Source organism: Cucurbita moschata, unplaced genomic scaffold (assembly GCF_002738365.1).
Source record: "Cucurbita moschata cultivar Rifu unplaced genomic scaffold, Cmos_1.0 Cmo_Scf00041, whole genome shotgun sequence".
NCBI lineage: Eukaryota > Viridiplantae > Streptophyta > Magnoliopsida > Cucurbitales > Cucurbitaceae > Cucurbita > Cucurbita moschata.
Window position 1 is genome coordinate 459458 of NW_019268557.1, and position 23681 is coordinate 483138.

Sequence of the window (23681 nt, forward strand, 5' to 3'; positions counted from 1 at the left end):
CCTATTATAATTTGTATCTAACAAAGCATATAATATCCAATAGTGATTTGTATCTATCAAAGCAGACAATATCGAATAGTGATGGGTTTAGTCTATTACAATTTGTATCAAAGCTAAACAATTTGTATCAAAGCTAAATATTAGACGGTGTAACAATAGAAAACGCCGGCCTCCAATAGGAGTGGATTGTGAAATCGGATAGGAGAGCAAATTGTGATACATAACATAAGGTCGTAGAGGGGTATAAATTGCATCAAAGTTAGACATCGGACGGTGTGACAACGAAGACAATGACCCCTAAGCAGGTAGACAAAAGACATGTATTTCAAATCTAATGATCCCACTTTAATTAAAAGTACCTGTGGTCACAAATTTATCTTCTTCCTTCGTTGATTGAGATTTTCCGCCTCAAAACTCGTCAACTTTTATTGATTTTGAACTGTATCATTAAGCTTAATTTGATACGAGGAATATTAACGAAAATATCTCTCTCGACCAAGAAGACGACAAGAACATGGTTTTATCCCAAAATGATAACAATAAAGAACTTTGGTTTCAATCAAACGGCCTCTCTTCAGCTTCATCATCTTCACCATCACCAAGCTTGTTGTAACTGTGCAATCTGCTCATCACAGCCAGCCCTGAGACCACCAACATAAAAGGGATAAATCAAAAAAATTCATTCAAAAACAGCTTCATGTCAAATATTGATAGTAAACGAGCTTCAAACCAGAAAAAGAAATGGACACACCAATGCAAGCATACCTTCAATTGTTCGGTAGAAAGACGACCACCAACCGTATCTAGGAATCGAGTCTCGAGTTAGTACTTCGTCAATTAGTCCATCGTGTTTCCCCTCCAAAACTCCATGCAGCGTTAGAACTGCATCTTTTGCTTTCCCAATGATATCATTCCCATAAACAGTATCAATGTCTGGCCTTCTGAGATCATTTTGAGAGGCAGCAAGACTTCTGGACAGAGCAAATTGAGCAGCAGTCATCCAGTGGGTTTTTGCTAGCCATTTCCCATGACCATTCTGAAGTAACTGGTTTTCATCACGTGGATTGGTCTCTTCTTTTCCAAGAACTAAGCTGCATAAGTACTGAGCATTTGCAGGCCCTGTACTTTGAACCATTCTATAGAAAGCGCTTCCCTCATTTGAAAGCAGCTTTTCTGGGGCATCATATTCTATGACCTGCATGAAAATTGGTAGTTCTGATATAAGCGAGCAACAATGGCATAGCCACTAGCACGAACTGTGCACTCATCAACCAAAAACTGAGGCATACCAGACCCTTATCCAACACGAGAATCCGATCACAGTCAATAATCGTGTTCAACCGATGAGCGATTATCAGCATAGTGCATGATTTGAACTCCTCACGGATAGTTTTCTGTATCAGAGAGTCTGTGTTAACATCAACAGTTGCCGTTGCTTCATCAAGAACGATGATCTTTGATCTTCTCAACAACGCTCTAGCAAGGCTTATTAGTTGCCTTTGTCCAACGCTGAAATTTTCTCCTCCTTCCGAAACCTTGAACAAGTATGAGATTGTACTTAAGTTTTATTCAACATAAGCTAAAGTTGGCAAAGCTTCTTACCTCAGAATCCAAGCCAAAAGAGCTTCTCATAATTACATCCTTAAGATGTGCTCTCTCAAGAGCCTCCCACAAGTCAGCATCATTATGTTCACAGAACGGATCGAGATTAAAACGTACAGTTCCTAAACAAACGATAGATGGATGAATAGATTGAATTCAAGAGAAGATTTAGAACTTTACTCAAAGCATACCTGAAAAAAGAATTGGTGATTGAGGTATAACAGTTAGAGATTTCCGCAAATCTGTTAGCCCAACCTTAGCAATGTCATAGCCATCAATTGTTATTCGTCCTCGTTCGATCTCTACAATTCGAAATAATGCATTCAACATGCTTGATTTTCCTGCACCAGTTCTTCCAACTATTCCTAGCTTGTCAGTTGGTAAAATATTAAAGGATAGCCCATGCAAGACTGGAGGAAGTCCAGGCCTATAACGTAAGACAACATCCTCAAAATGAATCGATCCAGATGAAGGCCAACCAGATGGGGGGCGGTTATACTCGATTATAGCTGGAGCCTCTGAAGGCAAATCGATGTATATGCCGACACGTTCAACAGCGTTTAAACTATTTTCAGCCCTACTTGCTTGTCTTAGAACACCACTTAACAAGTTTGTGATGTTTAGGGTATAACTTAAAAGTAATCCCATCGTAGATGCAAAGGCCACCTGGTTTTCTTCTCTTGCATTCTGCAAGACAGCAAAAGTTGCTGTCAACCAGATCATAAGGCCTCCTAATGTTTCCAACCTTATTGTGAGCCAGCGATTTGAACTGATATTTGCAAGAGTAAACCTGATGTTATTATCCACGAACCTCCCGTTGATGCTTTCCATTCGATCATACGCCTTGTATGCACGAATAGTTGACAGACCATTTAACGCTTCCCCAAATTGAGCATACACCGGAGATCTAGTAATCGAATCCAAGCGTTTGACTTCACGTGAGGTACTCTGAAAGAAGCATGTGATGCAATTCAGTTTCTCCTCCATAGTTTATTGACAAAAAGGAACAGATTAAAAGTAGTTAACATCATACCTGATAATATAAATAGGCTGCATAAAACACAATCAATAGCGGCGTAATGGCCCATAGGGAGATTGGGCTCACAAGACCTATTAGAACAAAAGTTGACAGTAGTTGCCACAGTTGTCCAAGAAACGCACTCATAATATTGGCAAGAGTACGATCAATGTCTCCAAGATCTTTGGCAAACCTATTGATAATTCGTCCAATTGGATTGGTATGGAAGAACACCATTGGAGCTCTTAGAATTGAATTTAGCATGAAATCGTGCAATTTTCTAGACGCACGAAGGCTTGAAATGATTAGCCAATAAGAGTTTGCTAGTGTAAAGGTCACCTAGAAGGAAACAAACAGAACAACTCTCAGACAAGGAGAAAGCACAAGTCGTCATGTCCAATTATTTGGATGAAAAGAATATCTCGATGCCGAAAACATGGTAGTTTCCGAAATACATAAATATTATATAGGTAAGCTGTGTCAACAAACTCTATCAGGACTTACTCACCTGGCCAAAGGACAACGCTGTATAGATGAGATTGTAGTATCCAGCGTTATAATTTTCTGAAGTGCTTTTCTTTGTCCAAAAGCTTAACCACGTGCTAGTCGAAACTCGAAGGACTTCTATCAGCAGATAAAATGAAAAGAGTACGATAACTACCCAAGTACCTCCTAATGCATCCTTATACCTACACATACAACAAAGTTGCCATAAGTGTCGAACAAAGAAGTTGTGAGCCCCAAATGTGTAGTCAAAAGTGACTCAGGTATCAAACAAAGGGTGTACTTTGTTCAAGAACTCCAGAGAAGGAGTCAAGCCTCAATTAAGGGGAGGCTATTTGAGGGCTCCATAGGTCTCAAAGAAGGCTCTATGGTGTAGTTTGTTTGGGGGGAGGATTGTTGCGAGGGAGTCCCACATTGACTAATTAAGGGGATGATCATTTTGGGAAAACCAAATGTAAACCCATGAGAGCTTATGCTCAGAGTGGAAAATATCATACCATTGTGGATGTTCGTGATCCTAAGAAAGAGTGCTTCTTTGTATCATTGATTTTGGTGTTTCTGTTTTTTAGTTTTAAGCATACAAATTCATTTTGAATTTCCTGTAAGTTGATGTCTTACCTCATTAACACCTTCCAACTTACTACTCCTGTCTCTCTCTCCTCCTTCTTGATTAGTACAGAGTTCTTTCCTTTCCGTTTTCCTGCATAACTTGTGTCTTCTGGAAATTTATTCCCGAGTCCACCATTAGGAGGCATCGGACTTTCTTGGTAATGATTTTTATTGTATTGTTTTTCTTCCATTTGTTCTTCAAGTTTCCCGGCATTTTCCATTAGCTTCTGGAAATGTGTGCTGTTTCTGGAGAGTTCCTCAAAGGTTCCTTCCTCTATAACAATGCCTTCGGAAATCAGAATAATTTTGTCGACCTGGGGAAGAAAATGTAATTGGTTTGTGACAAGCACCCTGGTTTTCCCTCCCAACTCTTCCTTGATACATCTGTTAAAAACCTGAAATACATTAACTTCACATTAGACCTACATATGAGCTCCAGAAGTTACCAACTTTTGTCTATTTTCAGCAGTGGATATACTAAGACCTAAACTTAAATGAGAAACTAATATGAAGAAAACAAAATAGAGTTGATAGTTTTGGAACCCAAATGAAGAACTAAAACAAATGTTTATTCAAGGAAATTTAGGCAAGCAGCATACCTGCTGACCAACATGAGCATCTAGGGCACTTAAAGGATCATCAAAAATGTAAACATCAGAATTCGAATATACAGCCCTAGCCATAGAAACTCGCTGTCTTTGACCGCCACTTATGTTTACACCTCTTTCACCAATCTCGGTGTGATCACGACCCTGACAAGCAAGTTTGTGAGGAAAATTGTTAAAACATTCAATTTTAATAAGTATCTCTAGGTAAATAACTTTGAAATCCACTTTACAGGAAGCAATTCAAGATCATGTTGCAAGGAAGTGACATCAATAGCCTTCCAATAACGGTCTGATTCAAACTCCGATCCGAATAATATATTGTCACGAACCTAGCAGAAAACATTTGTAAATCAGAAGGGCTATAGTTAGGAAGAAATGAGGGTTATAGTTAGGAAGAAAGGAATTGTGACTCACAGTGGCATTGAAAATCCATGACACCTGAGGAACATAAGCAACTGTTCCTCTGATAACAATGTTTGTGTCTGCCAAGGGAGGCAGCTCCCCTAGCATTGCCATTATAAGTGACGTTTTTCCTTCTCCAGTACCTCCAACCACTGCAACTAAGCTGCCAACTTCTATATGCAAATTGACATTTGATAATGTCGGCTTCTCTACCTGCAAAGAGGTTACATTTCACAGCCGCTATTCTCAGATGACAACCTCATAGCACAGAAGAAGATATATATATTTTTTGAACAAGATACAAATAAGCATACTCTCAAGTCAATGTGACACATAAAGATGCTATAAATTACACTCTGAAACAAAAAATACAGTCATGTTTTCTATCATTTCTACATGAAATTTGTTTTTCTTGTCTGCGAACGGGCATTCTTGGAGCTTTATGCGCAGTTTTTCATATTATCATATAAAAGCATAGTTTCATTTCGAAAAATAAAAAACTTTCCAACTTAAAAGGTCTTCTTAACCATGTTGTCAAATTCAATGTCATCTTTATCCTGATTAGAAGAGCCAACATTCTGGCTGTAACTGCATAAAAAGGAAAAAATGGGCCTACAAAAGATGTCAGGTTCATCTGTTTACCAGCATATCTAATTCAAATTGCATATAGATGAAGTTATAGACCCGTGTATTGAAGAAGAAACAAATATCATACAAAATATCATGTATATGAGGGTATACAGAATGCCAATAAAAAACCTTGGAATCCCATGAAAAACATCCATTTTTTATGGATATTGCTGGAAGCCCAGGTTCCAGCGGTGGATTTGGGGCAAGAATTCTCTCTTCAGTCAAGAAGAGTTCCTCCATACGCTGTAATGATACATGTGCATTTACAACCTGTACTATTAGAGTAGAATTAGAAAGTGAATAGGCTTTCTTTCTTTCAGAATAAAAAATTATGTTATATGAAATATGAACAACAAATTTCTTACACATCAACTCATATCCTCTAAACTTCTTTTTCAGATAAGGTCTAGTAAGAAATATTTTATCAAAAGAAAACGGAAAAATACAAGTGCAGTAGAAATGATTGAGTACCTGACTTAATAAATTAGGAAGCATGTTTAGAGGAGAACGAAGCACTGCAAACAGGGAAAGTGATGTAAAGGCCCTCGCAGGAGTCAGATCTCCACCAAGAAATGTGAATACCCCAAAGGAAATTACAGTTACAAACACTGGGAGGCTATTCATAATAAAACCGTTTAACTGCAATAGATGAAGTTTGGTCAGAAACGCAAAGAAAAGGAGGATGAACTTTTGATTTTCCCAAAAGGCCTCATATCAATTTACTTATAAACTCATGATCATCCCTTAATTAGCCAACGTGAGACTCTCTCCCAATAATTCTCAACAATTTAAACATAAAATTTTTACGTCATCTGTGGTTAGTGTTGGACACTTGTTTTTTGGTTTTTCCCTTGTATTCTTTCATTTTTTTCAACGGAAGTTTGATATCTAACCAATAAAAAAAATAAATAAGAAAGCATGTCTGATGGCAATACCGCATAAAGTAATTGCGCCTTACGAAACCACAAGAGCTCATCATTCCTTATTTCTTGAACTCTGGATGAAAAGCTTGCTTCCCATGCATAGCATCTGAAATATTTTTGAGCTTGGTGTCAAGAAAGCAGAGATGTATTGAAATTGTAAACTTATCAGACAAATTTAACCATACTTCACAGTGTCCATGGCTGCTAAAATTTCATTTGTGAGTTCAACCCTTTTATCTGTCCCCTGAAGTCCCTTCTTTGTTTGTTTTCGCATTTTACTAAAAATTACAGTCTGCATAGGCAAATGACACATTCCAATTAGATAAGATAAGTTATAAAGGTAAATTTAGTGACAAGATTGTGAATTTTACTAACAACTACATTACCTGCATAGGAACCGTCAAGACTAGAGTTAAAGCCCCAAAAAGTGAAGCAACACCCAATTGCTGGTATAGAAGAATCATTGACATGATAATACGAAATGGGGCAGACCATATCCCATGAAGCTGTTGACATATTTGCTGAACAAAAGTTTTAGGAAATTAGTAATGGTTCTTTTTTATCAAGTTACAAGGATCACCTAATATTTTTCAAGACGTACAGTGATAGAAATTGTGAGCTAACTAATAGATCTTAAGATAACATACAGGATTTTTTTTTTGTCAAGTTTATTCTAAGGTAGATACTGTATATAAAATGCAAGGGGTGTCCGTGCCTACTTGAAGGGCGTTAGCATCTGTTGATATCATATTTGTAATTTTCCCATATGGGAAATTCTTCCGCCCCTCATGAGTCAATCTGAGTGATTTGCGAAAAATAGCAGCCACCTGCAATTAAGAAAACAAATAACATTTGTCAATAAAGATTAAAAGGAACACATTTGTTTTTAAGAGACCCACAGCCTCCGATTCAGATTGAAAATTCAAACGTAACTTAAATTTGTTTGATAAAGTAGCTACAATAGAAAGACTGTTTACCAGAGTAGACCTGAGTTGAAAACCAACTCGCATAACATTCTGATAGTACTGAGCTTCGCATAGCACTCCAGATGACTGAATAAATAATATTTAAGTAGTCATTTGCTCAAGGCATTCAAAAAATGGAGCAAACAAATATTATATGTTTTTAAAAAGTGGATATGAGAAGGCATACCACACCAACGAAAATTGCGAATGCATAGACGAAACCAATCCAAGTTGGATCTCCCCGTTGCATCGACTGCAATACAAGAAACAAATGAACTTTGAAACTTCCATGATCCAAACACAGCCCATCAATACTTTGTTTCAATAGATAAAAGATAAAACATGTCTCCTACAATTGAAGTTCTATTTATAAATTTAAAAAAAAAAAAAAAAAGGTGTCTGGATCCACAGACAGTTTGTTCTTACTTTAGTAAGTAATATATCGTTTCCTCTTTACAGTATCCTTTTATGTTTAAATATGAAAATAAAAGCAGATTATTCTCTCAAACATGGTATTAGAGTGGGTACTCTGAAAAAGGATTTTCCCTTTCCATCGACCTTCTTCACTTACGTGTCGATTCATTTATCTTTACAAATACACACAAGAAAAGACACTCCTGTAGGAGGCAGGTAGCCAATGCACAATTTATCATGCAAATCATGGTTAGAAGAAGTTAAAAAAAATCCTACTAACCTGTAATAAATGGTTCAATATTATCGGCCCAACAAACTGAGAGAGGTCATTGCCAACCTGCCAGATTTGCATGGTCAGACCTGAAAATGACTTTTTTTCTAAACAATATACGAGTTTTTATTGATTAAATGAATGAACAATAATGTCCAAGGATACGAACTCCTCAAGGAGTGAAAATGAAAGAAAAAAAAGAGCTAAGTAGAGTCAATAAACACATCCCATTTCAAACAAAGAAGGGTAGAAGAGCAATGCTCAAGGATGGATATGTCTCATTGGCATTAAAAGAAAAATTCAATATCAATCCGAACTGAAATATAAATGCTATATTTTACATGAAGATCTGTAGCTCCAACCTGACAAACGGAAAAACATGGAAATACAGGAAGAAAATAATTTATTTAGTCTTGATCAAGTCACTGACTCACTCCAAAGCAATCTACATGACTGAGCTAATTGAGATAAATAGTATTAAAACCTGGATATATAATGAAAGAAAATGTCTTACGAATTTCATAGAAGACAATAAATTAATGTTTGCAAGGAGGAATAAAAAAACAGAAGACAGGGGAAGGAAAATTTATACGTTACCTTGAAAAAACCTCCCAACCAGAACCTAGTAAAAAATTTGAAGAGTATCAAACAAAATGAGATAAGAAACAGTGACAAAGTAATATAAATCTTAGTAACTGCTAATCAAGATTAGACAAAATGTGTAAATCGAAGTACAAAAAAAGCAGGTGTTGTATGCACCTTCTTCCGAGACTTCGATTCAATGCTCTTATGAGCCAAGGCTTAGGCATTTGAACTTCTGCAGCCCAGCATCTCAGGAACCTTCAGAAGTAAGAACATTCTTAACAACTGAATTATTAGATATGGAGAAAGAAACGAAGCAAACAAATTAATAATCATAAAGAAAACCTTCCAATCAGTGTCTCAGTTCGATCCCAGACGTCCAACCTCCAAATATCCTTTTCGGCTATAGGTTTTCGATAGCCCTGCTTCATAAGTGGAGTCACCCACCCAAAATATATTCCTACCACATTCAACCAAAGCTAGTTTTCTGAGTAAATAACTATCATTTCACAATTACTTTCTGGAGTTTCATTAGTTCATTCTTAAGAAGTTCATCCTGAAAAACATTATAGCATGAAAAACATGTTTGATTATTTTTAGAAGATGTTAATGTACTTGAGGCTACATATATTTTAATTTCTACACCTCATAAAGCACCAAGTGGTCCAAGAGATACAAAATTTGGAAGGATTTTTTAAGTTGTTTCTTTAATAATATGAAAAGAAAATGATTCAGATTAATAGGCTTAGTTTAAAAATTACTTACTAGAAAAGAGATTAGCGTGCCTCTCGGGACAGACATGCTCTTCTCCCGGAAGCGTTTCATAGTCCATGTTGTCAACATACTCAGATTGCATGACGACATAACCAGGATATGGTTCCAAATTAGGGACATAAGCAAGAAGAAGTACTGCAAAAAGCACCTGCATTACAAGAATAGCTATTTATTTGACTTGAATAGAACTGGAGTGCGAGTCCTCATTTGCAACAAAAATTATACTATACTGGGTACATCATCAACTAAAACCAAATGGGTCTCATTGTAATTTAACAATTATCACCAAAGATTTTTTTTTTTGTGCAATCAAATCTACTTCAATTGTTCGATAGAACAGTAAGAAATATGAGAGATGTATTAATAGCCAGCTTTTTTTTTTTAATGACAAAATTTCACTTTCATTCACAAAAAAAAATATATATGGAGTACTCTTTCCATTGGCATGAGACGTTTTGCAAAATCTAAAAGCAAAACATGAGAGTTTATACCCAAAGTGGATAATAACATACCAGTGTGGAGGGTCGTTGTTCCTAACATGATATAAGAGCAATGTCATTATCTTAACTTAGTCATGTCAATAGAATCGTTAAGTGTCGAATAAAGAAGTTGTGAGCCTCGAAGGTGCAATCATAGTGACTCAGGTGTCGAACAAAGGGTGTATTTTGTTTAAGGGCTCAAGAGAAGAAGCGAACCGAGGTTGTTCAAGGGTTCTAGAGAAGGTGGCACTCAAGTGTCGAACAAAAGGTGTACTTTGTTCGAGAGCTCTAAAGAAGGAGGCCTCAAGGGAGGCTGTATGATATACTTCATTCGAGGGGAGGATTGATGGGGTCCCACATTGGCTAACTAAGGGGAAGATCATGAATATATATTTGCTGATGAAAAAGTAAGAGAAAATGAAAATATCACAATCTCATAAACATTTTTTTTTTTTTCTTTCTTGATGATCAACGTCTCATAAATGTCTCGTCTCTTTTCATTTTAAGTGATTGCACTAGCTATATGCTTGTCATATGGTATGATATTGCCCACTTTGAGCATAAGCTCTCATGGTTTTGCTTTTAGTTTAAAAGGCTTGATACCAAAAGAGATGTATTCCTTACTTATAAACTCATAATCAACCCCTTAATTAGCCGATGTGGGACTCCTCTCCCAACAATTCTCAACACAAGTATGGTACTATTATCCCGGCTAAAAGTACCAAAGAGGATACAAAGTCCCTACCAGCCACAAGGCTCCTCTTTTCTAGAAACTAGAGATCAAGCATTACTACCAACAAATCCCTACAGTTTCGTGGACAGTGCTATATGCTTATGATGGGGGGAAAACATAATGAAAATAGTAAACAATGAATTTACGGATGCATTTTTTAAGAGAAAGCTTAATAAAGAAAAATATACCTGACCTCACAAGAAACGAACTAACCTGGAAAGAAAATGTGGTGATGATCATACAGAGATCTGCACTGTATGGGGAAATTGATTAAAAAAAACAAAAATAAAAGGAAAGAACAAAAATAATCATTGTAGTACTATCAAGAGAATGAAAAGCAATGAATTGAGAATTCAAATGAGTAAATACAAATTAAAAAGATAATTCATATAACTAAACACCTTATACTGATCAACCTACAATCACTCTCTACATACACATGATGTGTATCATTGTAATACATGAAAAATTGTCTGAGGCACTTCTAAAATGATATGTCTAAACTTCTATTAGGAAGAGGTTTTTACACCTTTTATAAGGAATGTTTTGTTCTCCTCTCAACCAACGTGGAACCTCACCCTTTTTCTTTTGATTAAAGACATCCTTTTCATCTTAGCAGCAAAAGAAAAAAAAAAAGGTACTAGACAGGAATATTACAAACAAAAGGGAAAGTTAAATGTAAGAAACTAACCTGCTATAGTAATCTGAAAGTGGGAGTACAAGATTTAATAGCACAACATCCCCTACCATAACATAGATTATTCCAAATCGTGTGTACCAACGGAATTCACGGATATAAATTTTAGTCTCCACAACAACCATCACTAGCACCGAGCACCAAGAAAGAGACTCCACGATTGAGCAAATCACCTAAAGCACGAACAAAAATCAACCCATGTATTCAAATCAAACAATGCTACAAGAGCAAATCGTACTGCAATTCGTATTTAATGCAAAAATTATTGACTACAAAGTTTCTCTATAGGTTCAAAATTTTAAATCTTGAACTCTAAGTACCAATCCTACTGAAACCTCTGAATTCTTAATGGGGGAGATTAATGATGTTCCATTTAAACCCAAAAAGAAATGCAACCCTTGAAACATATATGAAAATTAGGCGTACCTCAAAAGGAGCAAAGCCAGTGTGATCGTCAAGGCTAAAAATCGCTATACCCATGGCTAACCTTAGTAAAGGCACAACAAAACAACAACCAGCAATCACAGCAAGCATGTAATTATAACAATTAGAGGTCAAACGAAACCTCTTCACTTTAGCATCCTTCAAAATCAGCCACGTTCTGTAGAAGCAAAGCCCAAGAAGTACCAAATGACAAGAAGAGACCACTAGGGAGTCAATTGCACAAGGTGTGTACGACCCGAAGGCACTATCAACTGCTTTTGCCCATATACTATTTGCCACCGGCTGGCAGAACCAATCCAAGGCCTCAAAAGGCATATTTCCTCCTTGTAGTTGGAAATGTTACAAATTCGTGGAGTTTTGAGCTCGGTATCGATCTATTATTTTACCATCAACGCTCCACCCAATGTGCTTCCTAAAACAGGAAAACCCATATTCAACATTTAAGACCAAAAACTAGAAAGCCCATGAAATGAATTTTCAATTCAAGAAACATCGGGAATCCACTGCATTAAAGAACTCCTTCATAGCTGTTCAATATCCATTATGATAATCCCACACGGTTCTGAACTTCACATTATTTGCCTGCTTAAAGACACACTTCAACAAACAATGCAAACAAAGCAATACCCATCTCCATATTTCACGCACCAAAATCAAAGAGCAGCTTCAATATAGCAATATGAATCAATTATAAAAGTTCCGTGCAAGAACAGCAATAGAATCACTCGGAACATCTGACATGACGCGATATTATCAAACTCAATTCATAATTTAGTAAAAGACTAGAAGATCAACTCACTTGCATTCATGGTGTATCCATATATAGACTTGCAAGCTCTCTCTGTGGAGGCGGGAGAACTTGAAACACGCTGAGAACAAAAAAAGGAACCAAATTAAGGAAAGGACACTGAAAATGCAGTTAAGGTGGATAGAAACAGTGTTGCAAGCGTCACGGCTTACGAAGAAGATTCGCAGTGATAATGAAAAGAAATGGATCTAATCCGCAAACATCCAATGGAAGGATTAAAACTATGCATCATCACAGAGGTCGAGTAAGAAAGTCCACACTCGTGACCCACGTCTTCGGCGAATAATGGTAACAAGACAGAGGCATACCGCCAACGAAAAAAAGAATGTGTTGTTTTTCCCACAAGTTTTTAGAATTAATCGAATTATGCATCCCGGGTGTAATATGCCCACATGCTTCAGATTTCTTCAATACCATAAATTAAATAAATAAATTATAATTTTGGTTATTTAAATTCAACTTATAATTATAAAAAATAAATAAATAAATAAATAAAAAGGAGTTTTAGAATATTGAGAGAATTTTTATTTTTTACTTTAAATGGTAAAATGGTCATTTCATACTTTCAAGTCTCCTATTAGTCTACAAAAATAAAAATATTCTAAATCTCTTTAATCATTTTTTTTATTATTTTAATATATTCGACCACTACCAACTAAAGTGTTTATTATAAAATTTCATCTCTTAATCCTCGTTTTTTTTTTAATATATTTTCTAACTACCCATTAAAGTGTTTTTTTTTTTTAATTAAAGAAGCATACACCAATCTTACCAAAAATACATTTGTCCTTTTATATATACGTGAGGTACATATAAGAGATATTTATTTTAAGAAGACTAAATTTATTAAAATATCGTGTTCCAGTAGAATTAATTGTGATAGATGGTGAATTAATGACCAAATTTTTCGAAAAGTTGAAGAATAATAGACAAACAAACGCATCAAATAACGATTGAGAGGCCGAACTTGAGAAATTCAACTATAGTAACTGAATCATAGCCTCGTACGCCAAAACTCAATGTTTGTCTAGTGTCTACTAGCTAAAATAGTTTCCTAAATTTTTAATTCTAGGTATATTTATTACATGAATTTAAAAAGTGTAATAAATCTTAAAATTATTTAAGAAATCTTTGATTCTTTTTTAATTTTATTAAAATTATTTTTAAAATTTCATTGATTCAGTTAATATAGCGTACTGTTGAGAGCATGTTGCTAAAGGTAATGATCATTCAAATATCTCTATAATAATACAACACTATTTACTTTGAGATTTTTATTTTCACTCATTAATGTTATTTACTAATATACCTATAATCTTTACCTTTTATAATTAATGTTTTTTTTTTTTTTTTTTGTACTTCTAACGTTAACCAAAACATCAAATGTATTAAATTTACGTATTGCTCGACTAATAACAATGATGATATTTATTGCAATGTATAATCTCACAATAAATATACATTGATTTATTGTCTAAAAAACAACAAAGACCAATTATACAATTGTTTAAAAAAAATGAAAAAATAATAATAAACCTACACTACCAAGAAAAAAATATTAACTACTAATTCTCAAGGCTCCCGAAAGGATTTCATTGTTGTGTGTATTAGTTAATGAATAAGAGAAAATATTGAAAACTCAATTATTTGCTAAACAGTGCGAAAATTTTTAAATTATATAAAGTTTATGATAAAGTGTAAGTTGAGAGGAAGTGGATTAGTAATTTAAAATTAATTACTCAGCTCCAATGTTTAAAAGTAATGTGGAATTTGAAGCTGAGTCATATATAAAATCAAAATGGCAAAGACAGCTTTAGGTTCAACAGCAGAATCGTACAGGTCTAGGTGTTTTCTCGAGTCATTTTGATTTAAAAAGAAAAAAAGAAAAAAGAAAAAAAAAAGGAGAGGATAATTTTTACAGGGAACCAATGCTCTTAAGGCCAAGAACAACACCGACTCCAATGATGTGGCCCACACTGCCACATGCCAAAGTATCAGCGAGGGTGAAACCTGCTGGGTCACCCGTCTGTAACCCAGAGTCCCTCGCCTCCAGCTTCAGCCCCGCCGTTGATTTCCTGTTTGCGGATGGAGCCAATCCGAACCGTCCAGCGAACAGCATCAGGCTTGTCGATATGACCATTATCTGTTTTTATCGTCACGTGTACACATCATCCGTCCGTTATTTTATGCCATTTGTTCTGCTCCTTAATTTTATTACCAACAGATTATCTTAAATTGAAATAAGTGTTACAATATTCATTATTGATTGAATTTCTCTTAATCCACCCATTAATTTCAACCATATATATATATATATATATATATATATATATAGTTTTAATTTGTTTATAAACTCCTTAATTCTAATCAAATTAAGTTTTCTAAACAAACATAGTTTTAACCTAACTTTTAGTTTCTATTTTCTATTAAACACCCTTTGCTTTTATTTTTCATCCTTGGTTTCTACGGTCAAATATTCATGGTATTAAAGTTTGAGTGATTGTAATACAAAATTTTGAAATTATGAAAGAAGAAAATGAATCGAAAACATAAAAAATAATTTAGAAAGTAAGATGAGTAGTAGAAATTTAAAGTTACCAGGTTTGTGGGTGAGCCAATGTAATCACCACAACGAGCGCTGAGAGCGCTGCCGCCCCTCCGCCTCAGCGGTTGCACTGCCACCTGCAAAATCAAACCCATTACAGCTATTCCGATCATTCAAAGCCGACGGCTATGGCGGCGACGGGAACTTACCAGGCTGCGAACCGGAGCCACCGAAACAGTGGGCCTGAGCCCAGTAAACTGAGGGATCGAAGTCATCATGGTAGTGGCCATTTTCTTGCAGCTAATTACGACAAGTTTTTCGCCTACGGATGTTTGATTTCCCTCTTATTGTGTTTGTTTATTTGAAGGATATATGGATTTAAGAGGAAGAGAATGAGAGGTTGTACTAATTCGACATCCACTCAGCCACGGGCTAAATTTGTGGCCTCAGATTGGTGGATTTGGATACAGTCTTAGATCCTGCTTGCTTACGTGGCTTTGTTCTATTGGATTTCTGTCAACGGATAAGGTTTTGGGTAGGCGTGGGCCTGGCTTGGCTGAAACCTGGAAATGGATTGGGCTAATTGATCTTATATATTTGGAAGCCTACTGATGGTCATTGAGCCGAATGGGCGCTCGAAGATTTAAAACTACATTCATACGAAACCCAGTCCAAAATTTGTTGTCTATACACTTCCAGAAACAGAAAACAGAAAACAGAAAAACTTCTGTTCAAATATAGCATATGTTCTCTTCTCTTGACAGTTCAGCTTAAGAGATTTCAGGAAAGGGCAACACCATCCAACAGTTTCCGAAGTTTTCACAGAAAATGGGGAGAATGGCAACTGATTCCCTCACCTGAGATGTTAAAGGAACGCAAAACAGGGAGTTTTCTAAGTTGATCTGAGCTGCAACAAAGTAAATATATATGAATTCATAGAAGATAAAACATGTGGAGGGAAAATTAAATTTACATGCAAGGCATGTGGATTACACAAACCATCAGAGAAAACATCCAATTTCATATGCTACACTGGGTTGAACATCAAATATCAGTGCTAAGGGTAGAAGTATTCTAACAAAATATTTGACAATTCTGACGCAAACAGAACGAAATAGTGTTTTTACAAGAAATCGCAGCAATGACGGGCACCATTTAGGTTCCCTTCTCATATTCGAGTAAACTGATTCTCAGCTTCATATCAAGCTTGACACATATTTGCATCGAGCATAAAAGATGTTCTTACAAATATCTCTGTTTCATAATTGCTAGGGTTTTGGCAAACGACACCAAAAATAGAAAGTATCCTCATGACTTCCGTTTTATCCTATTCGTATGAATACAAGACACCGGTCGTGATTTCATCTACTGCTATAAGTTAAAGCAAGGTAAAGATTATATCCATAAAAATTGTAATCTATCATCTATGCTGCATTATGAATGGTGGTTCAAATTCAATTTTGGTCCAAAACTTTCACAATTACTAGTCCAGGTTCCAGTTGAAGCTAAGAGTCAAGATTTCATTCAACATAAATCTTGAGTGCCATGCCATCCCATAGACTAACATCAAATCACATGTACTTGATCTGAAATAAAGTATGGAAGTGAGCCTATCCGATTTAAATTACATGCATTACAGAAACAATACATCAATGAAATAGATTTTCATGCAAGAACAAAATAAGAACGGTCGATTTGCAAAATAAAATTTAAATGGCAGTACAAGATGCAATAGGCACGATATTACATACGGTAGAAATTTATTTAAACGATCGCAGCATCTACACAAGGTTTCAGGATGACGTTTCTCTATAGTTAGAACAAAGGCACCTTCAACAATATGGAACTAGCGAATAGATGATTGTACGAAGTAATCGTATATTGAGTGTGTATGGGGGGAAACGAAATCATCTTACTAACTGAGAACTTACCGGCCGATAAGACAAAATTGCGAAAATCCATTAAGCAAATAAGAAAAGGTGCGAGGGGAACAAGAAAATACCTCCGAGAGATATGGAGGAGAAAGTCATCGGAGTCGAAGAACTCAATATTGATATCAACAAATTGACGTCAACAGCGTCTATGCATATGATCTCCAAATCGTCCTTGCAGATCTTACGCCACGAAGAACAGACGTTTAGCACGTTGGAAAGGATATCAATGGCACCTAGCTTTAGCAGAATCATGGGCATGATGTCTGCAGGCGACTCAAGCCAGTTCCTCGCTACCTCTTCCGAGCTGGGGTTGGAGTCCATGGGAGTAGAAACAATTGACACAGGACCCTGTGGAAATTGCGATGATGACATTTTATAGTTTGGTTTCGTTTACAGAGGACAGCGTTAGTTTTCTATTTTCTAAAATTGTATTTGTTCCCTCCAAAATTTCGTGTAATTTTTTTTAATAGCTTTTAAAGGGTTTAATTACAAATAAAGAAATTCCCACCCTAATTTACGCAAAATTAATCAAAGAAACTATCTTTTTTTTTTTTTTTTTGGTAAAAATAATTATTTTTTTAATCGATGCAACATTTGGAAGTTATGAGATTTAAATCTCTACAATATTATATAATTTAACATATAACATATTAAATTATTAAAGAGAACAAATTACAAATTATAAGATAAAATTGTTATTTTAACCCAAATTATTCTTATTTAAAAAGAATAAAGAATAAAGAATAAATAATAAATAATAACTAAAACTTTGCTGGAGAAACAAGAATTATCCGATCAAGGGAAAAAAAGAAAAGAAAACATGAATGATGAATCTACAGAAACACGATGGCAATTAGAGAAGCAAAGAACACTGAATACATCTACACACCAATAGATACAAGATCTGTATGACCTGGTTTATGATATAACATCATTTTAGCTTGACTTGTTTGGTTTGGCCATTCTCAAGAAATAAGAATTACTGACTCAGTGATTGTATTTAGACAGTGCTAGATTCTTGCAGAAATATACATATGAGATCTTTAGGGAAAACATACATACATGGGTCGACCAGTTACTCCACAAGGCTTCTTAATTTACTGCTTGCAATCGAGTTTAAAAGCCACAAATTTGTTGCAACTTTGGCTGCGGCCGACTCAGCAAGCAATTCGGCATTCGATCGCCTGCGATTGAGAATCTCATTCTTTTCACCTGGATTGCATTGATCAGGAAGCTCAAGACTGTAAATGATGAAAACTTGGCAGTTAGGTGAAGAACAAGAGCTGCTTTGCTTGTTGCTTGAAACTGGTTTTCTAAGCAGAATAGTTCCTCCTGCTGCAGTTGCAAGTTGTTGGAGATATCCTTTGTATGAAGGTAAGAAATCTGATGTAAAGAAGAACTTGAACCCAGAAAAGACTTTTGGTTGCTGCAAAGAGAAGACCACAACTGTCAACACAATTCTACAATCACCTCACCTATTCAACTTGGATTCACTTAGTGCAGATGAGTTCGGCTCTTCAGTTTTTTCCATTTGAATATTAACTTTTCATGTCAGTTTACATGGAAGCAAACTAAGACTAGCAAAGAAAAGAGTATTAGATTGTTGGCTTCAACAAGTGGGTCAAAATTTGAAATTTCACGACACTCAAATTATGCAAATTTCATAGGAAGTGATGCAAAATCTGGAAATGCTACATGGTGGCATTTAGATTACGGCAATAAATATGGCTGCAAAAGGTATATGGAAATGTGCGAACACTAAACAGACAAGAAATTTAAGCAGGAATTGAGTTCTAAAGATAGGGTAGCAAACTACGTGAACAGGTAAATTAAGACAATGGTCATATTACTTGGCAATTAGCACTAGATAAACCCAGCACACCAAAACCAAATGCAATTCACTGCATAACTATAGATATATGACAATCTCATTAAGTATAGGCAAAAGGAACTTACATTGTTCAGGACTCTCAATCTTCCAAGTTGAGGGCCATCCCTGATTCCATGGACATCTAGAGTAATCTCAAAGCGTTCTTCCTCTATTTGTTCCATGTCTTGTATACAAGCCTTAATCCCTGCACATGGCAATGAGCAAGAATGAATCAGATGCAACTTGTTCCATTCATGTTCCACCAGACATATGTTATTACACCATTTGCCATTGATATATTTTTTTTTTTTGACGGACGACAAATAATTGTTGTTATCATATTAAACTGAAACTAAAATCCAAAAAATCATGTGTAGGAATAGAACTTACATTCAATACCCAATATCCATTTTCCCTCCAAAATACCCATTAAAATTTTGAAGGTTCTTTTGCATGCTCCATTTTCATCCGTTGATGCAATTATATGTGTAACGCTATCATCCCATTTTTGTAACACTGGAACTCCAGATAATCTCTGAAATTCAGCTACAGCTTCCTGCAACTCCGACCATCAGGACACTGAAATTAAGGTATGGAAGAAAAAAGATCCACATGAACAGTGTTATTTTAAAAAAAAAAAAAAATGTTACCCTCTCTGCTGTGGTGAGAGCTGAACAGCACAGAACCAATTTCTTAGATGATTCACGAAATGTAAACCTTCCATGATTGCTGATCTCACGTGCAACAGCTATACATTTAGTGTTCGATTGTCTGCAATTGAGAAGGCAACAAACTGAAGCATATAGAGGACTGTAATAATTCAAATGCTGACCGGCCAAAACATTTTCCAAATCAGCCAATATTGAAATACCGCTTAGGAGCGCAACTGCTTTTCAGTTCTTGGGGCTCCAGATCCTGGCTTGGCAGTTTAGAATCCGGATGCAGAGGGCATAACATCACAAAATTTTCCTGCTCGAGAGATCAGAACATAAGATGATAGTCATAAAGAAAAAATGTGAGAAAAATTTAGTAGTAAGAATTCAGGTCAAGCAGCACTTACGGTATCCCATCGACATTGAGGCATCAACTTTGCACAAGGAACATGAAAGCTCTTGCGACAATTCTTCTCATAACACCCAAGAGCAGCACCCTTATTTCCACAGCAACCACATTTAATTCTTCGACTTCTACTGAGCTCAGCTTCAAGGTTAATTGCAGTTGAGCCATCGAAATAAACATTGGGCGCCCTGCACATTAAAATAATGACAAAATAGATTTACTGACATCTGTACAGAAAATCAGCATGACTATGATCATCCCTGGCCCCATTTGTATCACATGGGAGTATGTAGAAGGTTTGACTTTTAAACACTTACTAAGAACAACCTACAAATTGGTGGTAAGAAAACCTCGTGCATTTTCACAGTTAACATGCTGAATATTTCCGGAGTTTGTAAATCGGCTTCATTATACCTTAGAAAGTAACTGCAGTTTCTATAAAATTAAAGGAAGCAATTTGAAGTATATCAAGTCGCAAAGTGTGAAGGATTCTTTTACCATTCAACACAATTCCAGTGGGCATGTACGACCTTTGAGTTTTTGATGGCATCTGTATCGATCGGCTTCCCATTGAAATAGTGGCCCATTCTTCCAGAAGCCTGTATCATTTTAAAGATAGAAGTGGCGTTTAAAGCAATTCGCAGCAGAAAAAATTGGGTATAGACAGGTGAAAGAGAGAAAATTAAGAATATAAACAGGTAAATGAATAAGCATAGTTGATCTACCTCTGATTCTTCTGATGAGCGACAGAAAGCACATTGAAATTCATCATCAAATCTTTCTCGTTTCTCTGAACGACCTTTTTTGGTCATAGAATCCAAGTTGTCTGCATCGTCACTGCATCCAAGCTTTTCAGAGAGCTGACCTTCATTTTCCTGAGCACCAACATACTTCCCTTGGGTGATGTTGTCGTACTCACTAGTTATTACGCAAACAGAGAAAATTTTCTCTTGTTTCTCACGTGCACTCTTTTGATCAGTTGGCGTAGCAATTGCAGACGGTGCGGTGATCAAAACAGGAATAGCAGAACTATCGTGCTGATCCTGATTGAAATATGGGTTCTCTTGCAGTTTGTCGTCCACTGAATCCAGCTTTTGTTTCTTAGACTTCATGCGGCATTGGACCACTCTCTGGTCTCCGTGGGCTCCGCCATTCTTGCTACTTTTTTCGGGGAATTGGCTAGCCTTTTCCACTTCTTGAAAAGCTGATACCTCTGATTCAAAATTCTCAGGACCATCGTTTGGAGTTCCTAAACTAATGGGATGGGCAGGAATATCTTCAAGAATTGTCTTATTTGCATTGTTACCAAAGTGCGCTTTCTTCCTGCCTCTGCCTTTCTTGCAACTACTTTCAGGGAGTTCATAAACCTTTTCACCTTTTGGTAAAGCTAATATTTCGGTTCCAAAATTCTTATGTCCACCATCTGGAGCTCCTAAACTAACTGGATCAGCAGGAACATTTTCAGGAGTCGCTTTAATAGCATCAATACCAAAGAGTGTTTTCTTGCTGGCCCTGTCATTCTTGCGACTCTTTTCTAGGAATTGATTAACCTTTTCCACTTCTGGAAAGGCTGGTGTCTTGGTTTTGAAATTCTCATTTGGAGTTGCTAAATTAATTGGAACGGCAGGAACACTTTCAAAAATAGCCTTATTTGCATCAGTATCGAAGTGCATTTTCTTATTGCTTCTTTTGGTACTATTTTTCAGACTACCAAAGCTGTTGATAACATCGTGCTGCTGCTTTTGACTCGAGCATTCAGTTTCGGTGGCCGCCTGAGAATATTTCCCACTAGCTGCTTCTGCCAATCTTTTAGAACATTTCCTCAGAGCAATTTCCTTTTTCTTCCTACCTTTTCTGGTAAGATTAGCACGCGCAGTATGATCCTTCACACTGTTGCCCTCCAGAGGGGGCACATTAGGTACCAAGATGTCCAGGATATCACCAATTCCATTATAGCTTCCATTTGGATTTTGCTTCCTTAGTTCTTCATCAGGGGCTGCTGCCAATAATGATGTTTCAGTTCCAGCAATATCTTCAGCCTGCATATATTGATGGCACCAATTAAATGAAGTGTATGGGGGAAATCCTGGTAGATGTCTGACTTCAGATGATAAAACGAAATCTTCAATACCTGCCGTTTAAAGGGACTTGAACAAAGTTCGGGGGAACAGGCTCTTTGAGTCCAGTCAAACATTTCACTATCAAAGAGATCCAAGTCGTTGGATGGCTTGCCACACACTTCCTCCTACATCAGGAAAACGAGATAAAATAAGCAAAATTAGAAACAACAAAATATAGGGGCATACTAGCTTTGTTTCTTTCCTTTTTTTAATAAAACAGATGCAAATTTCTAGGCTGCCGCAGGCCCACATAAGAAGTAAACAAGAGAGGTTGAACGGGTATATCCTGCAGCCTATGTCAGGAATTCATGGTTGCTTTGATGTCCATTTATTTCATATACAGGTTTTCTTTTTCAGAAGGAAGTTCTCAAAATGGTTGTACCTACATTACTTCAAATGCTGAAGTTATTGCAACTGCATAAAAGTTTTGAGATTGATTGCATTCTTTGTTGTACTTGCTTAGTAGTCAATATCCACGATGATATAATCACAATGTTTCCAGTAAACTCACCAATGGAGGCTTTGAAGTGCTTTCTTCCAGTGAATCCTTTATATCACTGAAGGAAAGAACATTCATTGACATCGAGTCTGTAGGTTGATCCAACTCCGACTCCTGGTTCGACTTTTCATCTTCTTCATCTCTTTCTCTCAACCAAAAAAATGGTGAAAGAACTGGCTGACCTTTATCCTCCGAAGCATCTGTACCTTTTCTCGGTTCTTCTTCATTCACCTCATTAAGACTACATGCTAACTTTACAGGTCTGGTAGGTGTCTCTGAAAGAGGACGTTGTGGCACCTGAACCCTCTTCTTTCTTGGAAATGAAGGTTTCAGAGGGGAAGAAGCAGAATTCTTCCGCTTGGATTTTTGTATTTTTTGTGGCTCTTTTTTCAAAGTTCTCAGTTCATAAGCTGTTCTCCCACTGGTTTCTGTTTTGAGCCGTTTTGAACCACTGCTATCACCTTCAACTTGTTTGTCTCCATCTTCAGTGAGGAGTAGCAAAGAGAAAGAGAGTACTTAGAAATTCTACCAAATTTGAAATTTAAAGACAGCCCTCACTCTACCACATCCTAGATCCATTCTAGTTTATAGCTGAAACTTATGAAAAGTAGGGAAAAAAACAGTAACCGAGTAAAAACTCTGGAAGAAAGAAAGAAAATTGGTTTACTCTTGAAAAGCTTTAAAATATTAGTCATAGTTCTAACGGAAAAAAAAATCTTGACTCAATCTCGATATATTATCTTCACTATAATGGACGAGAAGAAATGAAAACATCTTCTCTTCACGACATCGCACAAGTTGCTTGGCAGGTCAAGAAGCTATAGTGAGCAAAATGAAATCGATTTGTGTCCGTGTTCATGAACTACGATCTTACCAGATAAATTATCAGAAGACAAATTCTGGGTATCAAATATATTAACTCCCGAAGCAGCTTCCATGCTTTTGTAAATGCTCACCAAATTATCCATGTGTGGAGCAGGACGAACTTCTGCAGACAATATTGTAGAAAGAATACGTTAGTAGACGTGATAAAATTAGATAGCAGTCGTATTGATTTTGCCATTTCATTCCCGATTGAACAAGAATGTAATAAAATGAGCGAACGAAACTTCTACAGAAACAAAAGATAATGTAAGATTAAAAAAAAAAAAAAAAAAAAAAAAAAAAAAAAAAAAAAAAAAAAAAAAAAAA

At 36.2% G+C, this 23681-nt stretch overlaps 4 protein-coding genes across 5 annotated transcripts in view; all 4 read right to left on the reverse strand.

The window, feature by feature from the left end:
• Nucleotides 1-389: 389 nt before the first annotated feature.
• Nucleotides 390-12444, reverse strand: LOC111433258 (ABC transporter C family member 12-like). The gene is made up of 27 exons (XM_023070244.1): nucleotides 11638-12444; nucleotides 11206-11384; nucleotides 10728-10767; nucleotides 9294-9450; nucleotides 8874-8988; nucleotides 8706-8786; nucleotides 8544-8568; nucleotides 7956-8012; nucleotides 7449-7514; nucleotides 7274-7348; nucleotides 7016-7123; nucleotides 6683-6817; nucleotides 6482-6588; nucleotides 6309-6402; nucleotides 5845-6012; nucleotides 5503-5643; nucleotides 4756-4956; nucleotides 4572-4670; nucleotides 4333-4485; nucleotides 3743-4128; nucleotides 3129-3309; nucleotides 2636-2959; nucleotides 1794-2550; nucleotides 1603-1724; nucleotides 1290-1535; nucleotides 766-1195; nucleotides 390-641 (listed from the first exon to the last, which is right to left on the reverse strand). The coding sequence occupies exons 1-27, from the start codon at nucleotides 11968-11970 to the stop codon at nucleotides 556-558; spliced, it is 4866 nt and encodes a 1621-aa protein (XP_022926012.1). The 5' UTR covers nucleotides 11971-12444; the 3' UTR covers nucleotides 390-555.
• Nucleotides 12445-14230: 1786 nt separating this feature from the next.
• On the reverse strand, nucleotides 14231-15352 carry LOC111433263 (photosystem I reaction center subunit psaK, chloroplastic-like). Its single transcript, XM_023070257.1, has 3 exons — nucleotides 15218-15352; nucleotides 15062-15145; nucleotides 14231-14606 (listed from the first exon to the last, which is right to left on the reverse strand). Exons 1-3 carry the CDS (start codon nucleotides 15296-15298, stop codon nucleotides 14379-14381), a joined length of 393 nt encoding a protein of 130 aa, XP_022926025.1. The 5' UTR covers nucleotides 15299-15352; the 3' UTR covers nucleotides 14231-14378.
• On the reverse strand, nucleotides 15308-17289 carry LOC111433264. The gene is made up of 2 exons (XM_023070258.1): nucleotides 17011-17289; nucleotides 15308-15915 (listed from the first exon to the last, which is right to left on the reverse strand). Exons 1-2 carry the CDS (start codon nucleotides 17261-17263, stop codon nucleotides 15779-15781), a joined length of 390 nt encoding a protein of 129 aa, XP_022926026.1. The 5' UTR covers nucleotides 17264-17289; the 3' UTR covers nucleotides 15308-15778.
• A 481-nt stretch (nucleotides 17290-17770) lies between these two features.
• LOC111433303 (protein BREAST CANCER SUSCEPTIBILITY 1 homolog) overlaps nucleotides 17771-23681 on the reverse strand; it is a 7399-nt gene continuing 1488 nt past the window's right edge. For both annotated transcript variants that reach the window (XM_023070314.1, XM_023070313.1), the window contains 11 exons: nucleotides 23365-23478; nucleotides 22503-22972; nucleotides 22003-22116; nucleotides 20597-21910; nucleotides 20370-20470; nucleotides 19873-20059; nucleotides 19684-19781; nucleotides 19463-19583; nucleotides 19203-19368; nucleotides 18899-19017; nucleotides 17771-18368 (listed from right to left, as the gene is read on the reverse strand). In XM_023070314.1, coding sequence (XP_022926082.1) covers nucleotides 18018-18368; nucleotides 18899-19017; nucleotides 19203-19368; nucleotides 19463-19583; nucleotides 19684-19781; nucleotides 19873-20059; nucleotides 20370-20470; nucleotides 20597-21910; nucleotides 22003-22116; nucleotides 22503-22972; nucleotides 23365-23478 — 3155 coding nt within the window. In that variant the 3' untranslated portion in view covers nucleotides 17771-18017. The remainder of the gene's footprint in view (nucleotides 18369-18898; nucleotides 19018-19202; nucleotides 19369-19462; nucleotides 19584-19683; nucleotides 19782-19872; nucleotides 20060-20369; nucleotides 20471-20596; nucleotides 21911-22002; nucleotides 22117-22502; nucleotides 22973-23364; nucleotides 23479-23681) is intronic.

Bases quoted from the DNA above. Each gene is read 5' to 3' on its own strand.
- LOC111433258 (XM_023070244.1), bottom strand. From the start codon at position 11,970: ATGCCTTTTGAGGCCTTGGATTGGTTCTGCCAGCCGGTGGCAAATAGT. The intron at 11,385-11,637 runs GTACGCCTAATT...TTCGTGCTTTAG, and splicing joins CTGGCTTTGCTCCTTTTGAG to GTGATTTGCTCAATCGTGGA. The intron at 7,124-7,273 runs GTAAACAGTCTT...TCTTAATTGCAG, and splicing joins TTCAACTCAGGTCTACTCTG to GTGGCTGCTATTTTTCGCAA.
- LOC111433263 (XM_023070257.1), bottom strand. From the start codon at position 15,298: ATGGCCACTACCATGATGACTTCGATCCCTCAGTTTACTGGGCTCAGG. The intron at 15,146-15,217 runs GTAAGTTCCCGT...TTGATTTTGCAG, and splicing joins TGGCTCCGGTTCGCAGCCTG to GTGGCAGTGCAACCGCTGAG. The intron at 14,607-15,061 runs GTAACTTTAAAT...CGATAAAAACAG, and splicing joins TTGGCTCACCCACAAACCTG to ATAATGGTCATATCGACAAG.
- LOC111433264 (XM_023070258.1), bottom strand. From the start codon at position 17,263: ATGGACTCCAACCCCAGCTCGGAAGAGGTAGCGAGGAACTGGCTTGAG. The intron at 15,916-17,010 runs GTATTTTCTTGT...ACTTTGTTGCAG, and splicing joins CTCCTCCATATCTCTCGGAG to CTCAGATCAACTTAGAAAAC.